The sequence below is a fragment of the Fukomys damarensis genome, unplaced genomic scaffold (genome assembly GCF_012274545.1).
Source record: "Fukomys damarensis isolate Sample0158 unplaced genomic scaffold, DMR_v1.0_HiC HiC_scaffold_10, whole genome shotgun sequence".
NCBI lineage: Eukaryota > Metazoa > Chordata > Mammalia > Rodentia > Bathyergidae > Fukomys > Fukomys damarensis.
In genome coordinates, this window is record NW_022900922.1 from 27413838 (window position 1) to 27426827 (window position 12990).

At 38.5% G+C, this 12990-nt stretch overlaps 1 protein-coding gene across 5 annotated transcripts in view; it reads right to left on the minus strand.

The window, feature by feature from the left end:
- Positions 1-4559: 4559 nt before the first annotated feature.
- Rnf182 (ring finger protein 182) overlaps positions 4560-12990 on the minus strand; it is a 56849-nt gene continuing 48418 nt past the window's right edge. For 4 of the 5 annotated variants that reach the window (XM_019207313.2, XM_033761908.1, XM_010622892.2 and 1 more), the window contains exon 2: positions 4560-8837. In XM_019207313.2, coding sequence (XP_019062858.1) covers positions 7887-8630 — 744 coding nt within the window. In that variant the 5' untranslated portion in view covers positions 8631-8837 and the 3' untranslated portion in view covers positions 4560-7886. Of the gene's footprint in view, positions 8838-9361; positions 9485-12990 lie in introns of those variants that run through there. The other variant, XM_010622891.2, reaches the window with a different exon arrangement.

Consider the following 12990-nt stretch of genomic DNA (forward strand, 5'->3'; position numbering starts at 1 on the left):
ACTTCAGTTTTAGGAACAAAGAAATCGAAGTAAATTTTAAAATGAGACAACTCCAGGGAAAACAAAATGTTGTACAATATAATAAACAGAATGTGTTTGGAATCACTGTAATCTCAGCTATGAGCAAAATGATATAGTCATGAGAATCTAAGCACCAAAAGTTGATTTTACCCAAAAATTGTGGTATATTGTGAATATTTAAGGGGTAAAAGTGTGTATATGTGTGTGTGAGGCAATACAAACATTAAGTTCTTGTCTTTTACACAATAGAGTATCAATAGACAATGACCAAAGGTACGAGAAAAATTAAGAAATTGTCATATAAATACAATTATCAGAAATATGGAAGAAGGGAGGGAAGTTTAAGAGTACAAAGTTGCTCTTAGGACAGAGGGATGGGTTAAAGGCATCTTGTTTTTTGTTGTGGATTTCTGAGACAGGGTCTCACTCTGTATTTCAAGCTAGCCTTGAACATACTATGTAGCCTAGGTTGGTCTTGAACTCAGAAATCCTCCTGCCTCAGCCTCCCAAGTGCTGAGATTACAGGCATGCATCACTATGCCTGACATAATGGCATCTATTTTTAATTAACGATCCTTAGTACTATTTAATTCATTACTGTGAGGATATATAATTTTGATAAAATGGAAGTTACTTTAAAAGAAAGTAACTTTGAGAAAACAGTATACTTGTAATAATGAGAGCCTAAAGGTGAGGAAGTCAAGGGTATGAATGATTTTATGGCTTTTGTCTAAATGTCTCCCAAAGCCTCATTCAGTCATAGGTGGGGCTTTTCAGAGATGGCTGTAGCTATGTGATGCTGAGAACAAGGGTGTGTAATTACTAAACTGGTCCACTGATTGGTTTGGCATAGTTCTGGGTAGGAGTAAGGGTGCTCCACCTGGGTATGAGTGCTACCTGTCTGGGTGGAATATAAGACAGAAAGAAGGTAGTTGCTTGCTGCTTGCTACTTTACTGCCTGCCATGAACTGTTTTTTCTCTGCAGTGCCCCTCTGCCATGCCAACCTGCCTTAAAGTCAGCCAACTACAAACTATGAGCTAAAAAAATAAAACTTTCCTCCTTTAACTTTAGGTGTTGGGTATTTGTCTCAGCAATGAGAAAAGTAACCAAGACAAAAGAGTGATGGGAACATAGGGAGTGGAAAGAGAGGGGCTCCACCATAGGAGTAGGAGCCTGGGCATTTCAGGCACAGGGCCTTGGAACAGGCTCTTCCTAGATGTGACAATTTCAGATGCTGGTGATGTCAGAGGAAGACAGGGCCCTAGGAAGTTGCCTCAAAAATAATCACTACTATACAGGTTAAGCGCTAAGTTGGAGTGGCAATGATAAAGAAAGACACATGTGCACTGTCTCCAGATCCTAGTCATTTGTCATACGTAGACTCATTTTTCACTTCTCTTCCTTTTCCTAACGAATTGCAGCTGTCTGTGTGTGTGTGTGTGTGTGTGTGTGTGTGTGTGTGCGCGCTAAAGCTCTTCATGTCTGCTCTATGGGTAAGCATTCAGGACCCAAATGCTTTGACCTTACTTCCAACAGAACAAGTAATTCAAATGATCATTTCATGTCTTCCTTACATATATTTATAGCTCAACAGAGCTGGGAGAGATAAAATATTACCTATCCAGCTGCATATTTTGTTCTCCATAATTTGATAATCAATGTTATTTTTTTATAATCAATGTTATTTTAAAAAATAAGCTGTCTAAGAGGTGCAGTGCAGACTCAGAAGTAGACCTGGACCTCAATGATCTTCATGGGAACCTATTTAGAGTCTTTGTCATGTGACTATTTCAATCATTCCTGAGCATGGGCTTTATCATCTGGAAAATGACAGACTGGTCTATAAAAAATCTTTCTAGCCCTAACATTTGATGATTAAAACTTTAAATCTGGTACATGTTTTCCTAACATTAGGAACACTGGGTGTTCCACTCTTTGAGAATTAACTGTGGGAGCTTCACAGGCACAATAAATGATTCAATAAGTAAATAACAAGTACTTAATTATTCCACTTGAGATTTCCTTTGGCATATATTTAGATATTTATTTCTCTATATGTGATGACTTGTAGGGGTCTGATACAAATGTACGTGTTAGGGACAAAGCTATAAAACTGTGACAAGAATGCAAACCATTCCAGTGGAAAACAAGTGAAATGACTGGTGATTTACATTCCATGCTCCTGGCAGCCTGCTCCTTTCCCCTTTGCTTCTTGCCATTCCCCACGGCCCAGTACTTTCTTCTGAATTTTTTCTTGGCTGTCTCTTAATTTATGCACTGGTTTGGTGACTTGCATCTGTAGTCAGGTTCTATACTGTGACAGTATAATCAATTGTCTAAAGCAGTTTTCACAAAATGTGCTCCACAAAACACTAATTCCACCAAATATTAATAGATGTCTTGAGAAAGAATTCCATGGTTTAAACTAAAACTCTAAACACGTTTTCTGACTGACTGACTTGGCCACTGCCCCTTGCTAATGCCCAACACAAATCTCTTCAGAGGACAATAAGGGTTCCTCAGCTTCTTGGACACATAACCAGGAAGTCTTCCCTTCTTGGATGTGTTCTACATCATATATGTGGGAACAATTCTTCAATGAGATCTTCCTTTTAAAGACCCTAATTTTCTTCATATTTTTCCAAGGAGGTGTGACATTCATGATCATCATGATAAACAGTCAAGGAATATTTGTATCTTATGCACAACAGGTAGCCAATAACTTGAGTGAAAATAATGAGTCTGTATGTTTTGTATCAAAAAATCTGGCAAGGTTCCCATTTGGGACATAAAGCCCTAAGTAGGGAATGGGGTTAAGTAATTAGCAGTGTAATTTTCTTCCCCAGCTCCAAGAACAGAATGTAGTATTCTCTGGTCTCCCAGGACCACTTCTTCACTCTGTCCTCCTCTCCAGCTACAGAAAAAGCCCACAACAATTAGGCTATGTTACTTGCTCCCTTTTTGCTGGTGATTAGAGTAGGTGAAATTATAGGCTGGAAATCATGTTATAAACACTCTGATCAAAAATAAAATGTGTAATGACAATAAATTTAACCATGGAAGTACACAGTTCTAGCTGAAATATAGGAAAAATCACTTCAAACAGAAGCTGTGTCAATAATCGGTCCACCACTTAGGATAATCTCTAATGCTCAGTAGCACTGACTATCTTACAAGAGGAAATAAGTACCTCCGAGACAAGCAGCTGAAGCCACCCATCTATGGGAAGTCATAAAGGTAGTCATTAGTGGTCACAAACTTAGTTTTAAATAGTATTTAAATGGATAATTAGCATGTGTGCATGAGTGTTTGTACGCATGTGTGCATGTGTGGTGCAGGAGGTGTGGGTGACAGTAGCAGTGGTGCACAGGTTCTTCCATAAATGGCTTTACAGGAATCAGAGAATGTGGGGGGAGTGTGGGAGGTTTTGGCTCCACACATCAAAACCAGATGTTCATTTATTGACTAATGATGTTATCTAGCATTAAAAATAACACTTCATAGCTAAAGTGTTGCTAAAATAATTAAAATTCATTTAAAATTCTGTTCGATGAGTTTTCTTGACTAGATATGTGGAACAATAAAAAGCTTAACATATTTTAAACTACTGAGAAGGAATTTAACATTAAGCCAGCTCTCAGAATTATCTGAGCTTAGTCCAGAATATATCTATTCACAAAGAGATAATTCTTGATTGGCACTACTAAATTGGGATTGTATTTGGCAAGAACTGGGGTGGAAATGCTAAATTTAGAATTATACAACATACATTTACTTATGATAAGGAACAAATATGGCAAAAGGTTAACTGCTGACTCTAAGTGATGAGTCAATGGGCGATAACTGCACTCTTCTCTGGACTACTCCATGTATTTGAAAATCTCCAAGAAGTAAGGTTTAAGAACACTGTCATGCACCAGTCTGTTTCCATTTATGCTTATCTAATAATCCTAGTCCCACCTCCTTTATCTTGGCTCCTGTGTCTACCTCTTGTCCTGTTCCTCTTCCATCCCTTCCACAGCTCCTTGGGACTTTAGCCTTTGGCTCTCCTCTCTCTCCATCTCAACATTTCTCTCCTTCCTCACCCCCACTTTATCACAAAGCAATGACTCCCAAAGCTAAGGACCTCTTATCTCAGGTAAACAGATGTGAACAAAGAAACTCTTTACACTTCCTGAGGAAGCCAAGATGTAACACAACCTGCTGTCAAGCACATTTTTTCTCTAAAGAAATTCCAACCATCTCAATTTAAAAGGTTAATAGTTTGCAAATCTAATAAACTCCTGATTAATTAAAATGCATGTAGAGTAATTGTTTCAGTTAATTGAATGTTTTAATTAAATCAAGCTTCAACCACTTTTAAAAATACATTAGCACAGACCCTAACTTAGTATACACAGTATTCAGGACATGATTTAATTTGGTTTTTTTCCCTAAACTTAAAGCACCTTCAAATCAGAACCATAAATACATATATACTGAACATAATTAGGTTCAGATGACACAATAGATTTAAATGACAAAAGGAAATGGGTTGAATAGTGTCACTTCTGGGACTCACATGGAATTTACTTAAATTTCAACATTAAGTTATCCACATTTTTAAACAAATCTTTTGCACTAAAGAAAACTTATGAGGAAAGACCCAAGAGTACACCTACAGGAATGAAAGTTCACGCAGGGCACTGAAAAGCAATAGTATACATCTAACAAATGGGAAAGATGTGGAAAGTACAGAAACTCAAGCTGCAAGAGCAAATGGTTAAACTCTTTTAGGGATCCTACCTGTAACCAACTCTGTCATTGGTTTCAAGGAAAGTTCTAGAATGATATGTGGTATTTCCATGGTGCTTCAAAAGAATTGGGGTATTTATTTACCAAGAAGAGTGTGTAAAAGGAGCAAGGCTTCAAAACTGTGGACCCACACAGAGCAGAACAGGTGCACCGCCACTCCCCTCTTCCAGGCTCACTGGGTTCCCTTCCCTGTGCCCAGTGCATACCCCTAGCTTGCCTGTGAATACCACGGTTCCCAAGGCTTCAGGTCTCCCTAGGTAAGATACTGAAAAATCTCTTTTAGGTGCCTCCGAAGTCCCATATCTCCCTCCTTACAACCCAGCAAGTGCTCATCACTTTCTGGCCTCTCCGTGGTTAAGTCCAGCTCACACAGAAGTTATGAGGGCACAGCCACCTGCTGTCTTGAACCTTCTTCTAAGTGTCTTAGGTAAAGATTTCAGAAGTGAATAAATTCAGTATTGATTAATATGTAGTGTTAATTCACTCATTATGAGAAGCATAGAACAGCTACATATTCTCAAGTTGTTTCTACTTTTCCTAACAAAATGCCAAGTAACTTTTACAAATTTTCCCAGACCACATAAACTAAGGTATTCTCCAAATAAATGGGATTCTATTATGTTGAGCAGCTAGGCAAAATCTGGAAATCAAATCAAATAAATTAAAGTGGAAAACAAATGTATTTATAAAGACAATATTTTTATTTCACCTTCCCTAATGTTTGTCCCCCACTGTTAAAAAAAGATGAAGCCCTTCTGGAAATGCCACAGGTCAGGTTAGCTTTTCACAAGGTTCTGAAATCTTTATGTGTGCGATAAAAGCATTATTAACTTAATCAATGTTTCTTGAAGTTCATGTTTACAGTTATCTAAAGTTAACCTGGGATCCAGAGTAGTAACTGAATCTCAGCCACAAATGAAGGCAAACTTCTAGACAAATTTAATAGACAAACAGAACATTGTCACAGTGAATAAAATATTAAAGCATTGCTCTTTCATTCAATAGCATAAAGACAGATTTTCTTGTTATTGTTGTCATATGCTTAAAACTCTTTAAAACCAAGCCAACTCACTAGAAACTAAATAAAAAGACCGTGATACATAGATACACACAATCAGCACTACAGACTTTATACAAATAAGTAAAGCACATAGTACCCATGTCCAGAGCTTTCTGGAAATCCCATCATGTAGCTCACCAATGTTACATTTCAGAGAAAATGAGGCCTTAAAAAAAAAAACATATACATATATCCAAAACACAAACATTTCCTAAACATTGGATTTACTCAAAATAAAAATGGATTTCTGGAAAATGCATTCACAATGCTACCAAAACTAGATTTTATGGACTCATAAACATAGTTAGCTACATCTTGGGGCTTAAATTCATTAGACCATATCCTACATAAACTTTATCCTCGTAACTTACCATGGGCATACATGTTCTCAAAGTTAATAATTGTTATACAAATAAAATCAAATGGCTATTCAAGATAAATACCAATTTCTCCTCCATAAGGAGATGAGAAGTAACCCACTATAACTATTTTTCCCAACAAATACTTTATCACAAACAAGTGAAAGTACCTTTAGTGATGCCCTTTTCTAAGAGCTACAAATATTTTAATGTTAACATCATTAGTAATGCTGTTTAGAAACTAAAAAGCTTTTCTCCCCTAGTTTCTGTGAACATTCTATTCTTCCAAACTTAAAATCTGCTAGACAATTTCCTCTCATAAATATATACATTCATCTTCCCCTACATCCCAAAAAGAAGTCCATGAGTTCAAGTCACATCGCTTATGCTTTTATTTGAAATAAATTTAAGAGCTTCAATGTATTCCCACACTGACTTAACTACAGCAAGGGTAATAACATGCTTAAGCTGTACTCTGCCACCTCTACTTTTTGCCCTTGAATGGCCTTTTCCAGCAAACGGTGTCAGTTTCACATGTCCCTGGCCATGGCCTGGACGTCTCTCTTCTATAGCACAGTTTTGCACATAACTCAACATAACACAACAAAAAACTTAGGTTCTCAGAACTTCAACCCATGAACTACAGCATCTTGCTAACTGTTTCTGGGTTTTCACTGTCACAATTTACTCCCAACTGTTATAGGATTAAGTTAAATAAACCCTAATAAAATATTTTAAACTAGGAATTTACAGCAGCTAATTTAAATGGAACCTTGGTTGGGACAAGGGGTGGGGCTGAATGAGCAAGGCAGTTAAAAATAAAGCAAAACTAAGATGTTTTATGGAAAGATTCAAATGGGAGTTCCCATGAACAATAACTGTTCTACAAGAAGTTCATTCTCTTCATTTCTTCTCAAAGAAGTCCGAGGAGAGAGGGAAATAAACATGGAGGGAAGACAAATGGACTTATTCTGCCAAGAAGCCTATTTTGATGCAAACGGATCAATGTTTCCTGTTCTCCTTAGTAATGTGACAAAACAGGCATTCAATGAGACGACCCAAGGGAACTGGCCTAGTGTCCTCTTGGCAGGGGAGAATGCACAGAGGGGACAGACGTCTCCGTGAAGCAGCAACCTCAGAGCAACATTACCTTCAGAGAGAAAGCACCTGAAGAAGATTGGGGTTCCAACACCCGGAGTATGAGGGCACAGACTGCAAACTCAGGTCGTGGAGCAACTTTCCCTCCAGTGTCCACCCACAATGTAGACTCCCCGTGACTGTGAAAGGAGGAATCAGCTCGATCTTAATCTATGCAAAGACCTCTCCTCCAGCACGACGCACCTCACTCTCAGGCCGTCTGGAGGGGCAGTGAGACATGCTGCCCCTGCTCAAAGAAATTTCACGCTGTCACAGCCCGGTAAGAACTGAGCTCACACAGCTTTGCTTCTTTACTAACTCCTAAGCACAAAACACTTTCACCCAGCAATTCAACACCTGACTAGAAAACAGACCAAAAACATATGGCCAAGGCCTTTGTTGATGCCATGGATGCTAATCATAAAGAAGACAAAAGAAAGTAAATTATATAAATTATCAGTTATCGAACTTCAAACATGGCAATATGTGTCAAATTCCATATTTTGCACAACAATTAAGAAGGAAGTGCCATACAGTCCAGAAATTCGTGACAAACGCATTGGCAAAAGCCATACACCATGAGGATGACAAGGCTCGAAGGGACAAGGCTGACAAAGACAACCCCGAGGGTGACCTTCTTAGACACTAGTAAGTAGATTCCCAAGGGTAAGGAGCTGAAATACAACAACCCCAGCAGCCACACTAACACCCGGATGGAGGTCTGAAACAGCAGGGAAGTGCAGTTCCACACAGTCCAGCTGTGGGGCACGGTGGTGACGGAGTCGAAACTTGCAGGCCTGTAAAACTCGACCACAGGAGTCGAGCTCAGAGACGTGGAGCTCTCTCGCTGCACCTCCATGATGGTTATGACCAGGCAGTTGGAGGATGTGTGGGAAGGGCTGACGAGGGAGGCCAGCCTCTTGGGTGTCAGCAGCAGCTCGGTGGGATTCTCCGGCAGGCACTTCTTCCCTTTGCCTCCACAAGTCAAGTTTACCAGGATGTTGTTGTCATCGGGCAGGCTACTAACTTCATCGTCTGGCAGGCAGGTCTCAAACCGACAGAAAGGGCAGACAATGACACCCTGTGGGGAGTCCCCAAAGTCGATGATCTTGTACAGGCATTTGGCACAGACCCTATGACAACACTCTAGCACTTTGGGTTTCCTCTGCTTCAGGTTGTACCGATTGTAACAGATCTTGCACTCCAGCTCATCAGAGACCTGAGCCTCCGTGGGGTCTTCAGGCAGCTGACTGGCCATCTTGAGTAACAGAAACAGTCTTGTGCAGATGTGTCCAGCCAAGGAACCACTGTGATTAAGGTGTCCTGCCAAGTATCATATCATCTGGATCTGGCAGGGAGGGGGAAAGGCCGGAAGAGTGGTGGGAAAAACCAGGAATTGTCCAGGCATTTTCAGTTTTTCCTTATAACTGTCTCAAATGCATCTTTAAACAGCCATGTGAAGGGTCTGCAAAGAAAAAGAGAAAAATTCTACTATAGTAAGCAGCTCACTGAAAAGATGTTTCTGAAGGTGCTTTATGGGGTTTTCTGAACTGCAAGCATTGGAAGCAACAGACTCAACAGGTTAAATCCCTTCACCTTTTCACACCTTTCTGTCCCCAGGACAGGAAAGTACTGTCTCCATGCTTAGCTGTTCTGGTCCACAGGTATGATCAGAAGGGGCTAAAAATCCTAATGGTGTGAAGTATACTACAGAGCATGTGCTCCACAGTGTCTTTCAGGTAGAAGAGATTTTCTCTCTGAAATTTTACCTTCTTGGAAAACAGAACGGGATACACATCAGATAGTGACTAACTCACAGAACTGGTGGAGTAAAAAACAGTTGCTTAAATTTAAAAAATAGAGCTTAGAAGTGGTTTCGGTAACAGAAAACAAAAAAGAATATGGTCTTGAGGATAAAGGTTAATAATGTGTTTTCAGAAAGTGCACTGAGAGATGACAGCATTTTTAAGTGGAGCAGACGGCTCTTACCTTCTCAGTGTAAAGAAATCTGTCATAGATGCCTTTATTGTCTGACTATTCAATTTCAAAGTTTCTGTTTCAATACCAGTTTTGAAAACCATAATTGTGCATACACATTCACACAAGGTAGAATGCAGGATAAACAAGTCAAATCTAATTCCTGAGAAAGAGAAGAAAACACAGGTAACACATGCTCACTTAAATATCCACCCAGGAAGGATTCCTGCATGGCTATCAAGAAATACTCAACATTCACCTACGCACCTATTTTATTTCACGTAATCTATCTTTCCATGGTAAAGAAAGCACAATGCAAACCACAGTCCCATGACTAATAACAGCACTATTACTATCACTGACTTTGGCCAAATGGCTGGAGGTTGACTGCTCATGTGCACAATCAACAGTCAATTTTCAGTTATTATGGAAGGGAGCAGCAATATGGGACTTTTCCAAACCAGTTTCATTTAGCTTTAATATATGTGGTGTTTTGGGTAGTAAATCTGTCTTAAATTATGCTTTGCCTGGAAAATATCAAAATGTATTTGAATTTCTAAGCACACCCCAAGCAATAATAGCAGAAGGCTGTCATAACATTTCTGGGAAGCAGAGTGCAACTATGCTAGAATTTAGAATTTGGTATGGGTCACACTGCATTAACAGAGAAGTGGTGGTTGATAGCTAAGCTTAGACAATTTTTAAACTTATGAATAGCTGACTTGTGTAAACACATTATCTTCCCTATGACTCCGGTTAATTTTTAAATTGACTTCCTATTCTACAAGAATGTATAATGGGTATCAGTGGCAATATGCATACTTGTGGCAAAAGAAAGTCAATCAATAGATTCTGGTGTTAAGCCAAAGCAAATAGGTAGAATTTTTTTAAATACAGTTTACTGTACATAAATTCTTGTTTCAGAATTGTCACTATGAGCTAATAGCTATTGTATCTAGGCTTACACATAAAAAAGGATATACAAACACAAACATCAACTCTTCTGTTCCCTCTCCTTCCATGTGCCCTAAACATTTTCCTCATTTCTGATACTGACTGTGTTGAGCACACACATGCCCATGTCACTGCAAAATGTGACTGTGTCTTGCATACACTTTCACAAAGATGTCAGGGTAGGATTGATTTTTTTTCCTTCTATAGAATGAGCATCTCCAAAACAACAGCCAAGAAACAAGGTGATTTATCCCAGTCACCACTCCTGGTCCCCAGCCCTTGGCAGTACACTGGTGATCTGCTTCTTGGACAGCTCCCATTCATGCCTTGCTGGTCACAGTGCTCATATATCCAGCCCCACTGATAGCCACACACAGACCAGAAGCTCATCCAAATGAAACATACAACATTACGTTCTCTTTGCAGATTCTTCCCATTCAGCTTTATACCTTTCCAAATTCAGGCATCTTGAAGCCACAGTAGTGGGTTAACAGCAGCAAGCACCCCACTGCCATGGAAAGAAATGAGGAATGCAGAGTTGTAAGAAAAGGAAAAGTATGCAAGCATATATGTCCATAACAATATCAAAGAAAAAGAGGGTGAAACAGCCAGTGAGGATAACTAAGCAAAACTGTATCTAAAGGAACAGAAATCTAGAGTAGACAAATACAAAACCATCAAAAGGTTTATGTGTGACAACACATTACACAGTCAGCATCTGACAGTCAGCTGGCCACATTCAGACTTTCTGTGCCAAGCTTCCAGCCATTAGAGCAGGAAGGGGAGAAAGGTTCTATGTTGGTCCAGCCACCATTTCTAGCTGCTAATTCTGAGAAATGGATTATTTGTTCCACAATATTGAGCTGGTAGTTGAAATAGTTTTCTTTTTCACAGAAATATTCCATCCAGGCCAGGGATTTAGCTCAGTAGTTCTGCTGCCCACCTCCTAAGTGCAAGGACCCGAGTTCTATCCCCTGTACCAAAAACAGAAAAAACTATTCCATCAGACCTTTGAATTCATTAAGATACAGTATGATGTGATCATGTTTATATTTATAAAAATTCATATAGGGGCTCCTTAGTAACATGCAAAGAGAAGACAAGTGTTCAAATATTTGATCAAAAAGACACCAACTGTAGTTCCAAAACCAACTCTAACAAACCCACTCCATCAACCAGAAGCTGATGGGCACCTCTGGGTGGCCCCTGCTTACAGCCTTGAGCTCTGCAGTATCCCTGGCCAAGCAGCCAGCATAAGTGTCTCTGCCTAGAGTGGCAGAAAACAGCATGGAGACAATGACTCTTCAGAAGCCAGGCTACCAGCTGCTAGGAAACAAAATTCACCTGTTCCACTGTGACTCTATAGTCCTTCAAAGAACTTAACATTCTTGTATTCTTGGAATAAACCCCACCTGGCCATAGTTGGGTCCTGAAATACACTGATGGATTCTATCTGCTAATATCGATTTAAAATTTTGTATCTATATTTAAAATTAAATTGGTTTCTAGACTTTTATGGCACTCTATTGGGTTTTGGTATTAAATGTGTGCTTATTTTATAAATTAAGTCAATATTTTTCTTCTTCTTCTGAAATCGCTTAACTAATGGTAAAATGATTTGTTCTTTAAAGGTTACATAAGACCCAACTGTAATTCCATATGAACCCATTGCCATTTTCAAGAGTGGACTTTATTACTTTTCCATCTATTTCATGATTATTGTTCTATTCAAATTTTCCATTTCTTGAGTCAAATATAGAGATTTATATTTGGCAAAGAATTCATTTCTTCTTTGCTGCACACTGAACCAATTTATTCCGTTTAATCTTTTCTGAATTATTCCTTTGCCTCTGATTTTCTCATTTGTCATCTTCTAAATTTTTTACTACATTAATTTTCTAATCAAACAAATCCACACAATAGCCAGTAATTAATGTTTATTTCATTGATTTCATTTTTTATTAGTCCAATTTATTTTAACTTGTTCTGTCATTCATTTTTTTATTTCATAACACAAGTACAGTATTTGTAAGTAATAAAATCACCAAAAGACTAAATTTTCCACTGGCTACAGTTTTCCCTCTGTCCTATAGCTTCTGGGATGTTAAGCTTCTTTTATTGATTTCTTGATGCTTATCATTTTACTTTTGATTTCTTCCTTTGATATAATGTTACAAACAGCATTTTATAAAACTAAACAGTAAATTTTCTTTTTTACTACCTTTTGCTATTTATTTCTAATGTTAATGGATTGATCAGAGAATAAGATCTATAAAAATCTCTTCCCCTTGCCCACACTAGGAAAACAGAGCGGGCTCAAATAAACAACTTAATGATGAAACTTAGACTCCTAGAAAAACAAGAGCAAGAAAAACCCAAAGCTCGAACAAGAGAGGAAATTATAAAGATCCGAGCAGAAATCAATGCAATTGAAACTAAGAAAATGATACAAAAAATAAATGAAACAAAGAGCTGGTTTTTTGAAAGAATAAATAAAATCGACAAACCCTTAGCTAATCTTATCAAAAAAAGGAAAGAAAAGGCTCAGATCCATGCAATCAGGTATGAAAAAGGTGAAGTCACAACAGATCCAAAAGAAATCCAGAGGATAATCAATACCTACGTTGAGAACCTGTACTCCAATAAAATGGAAAACACAGAAGAAATGGACAGATTTTTAGATACTT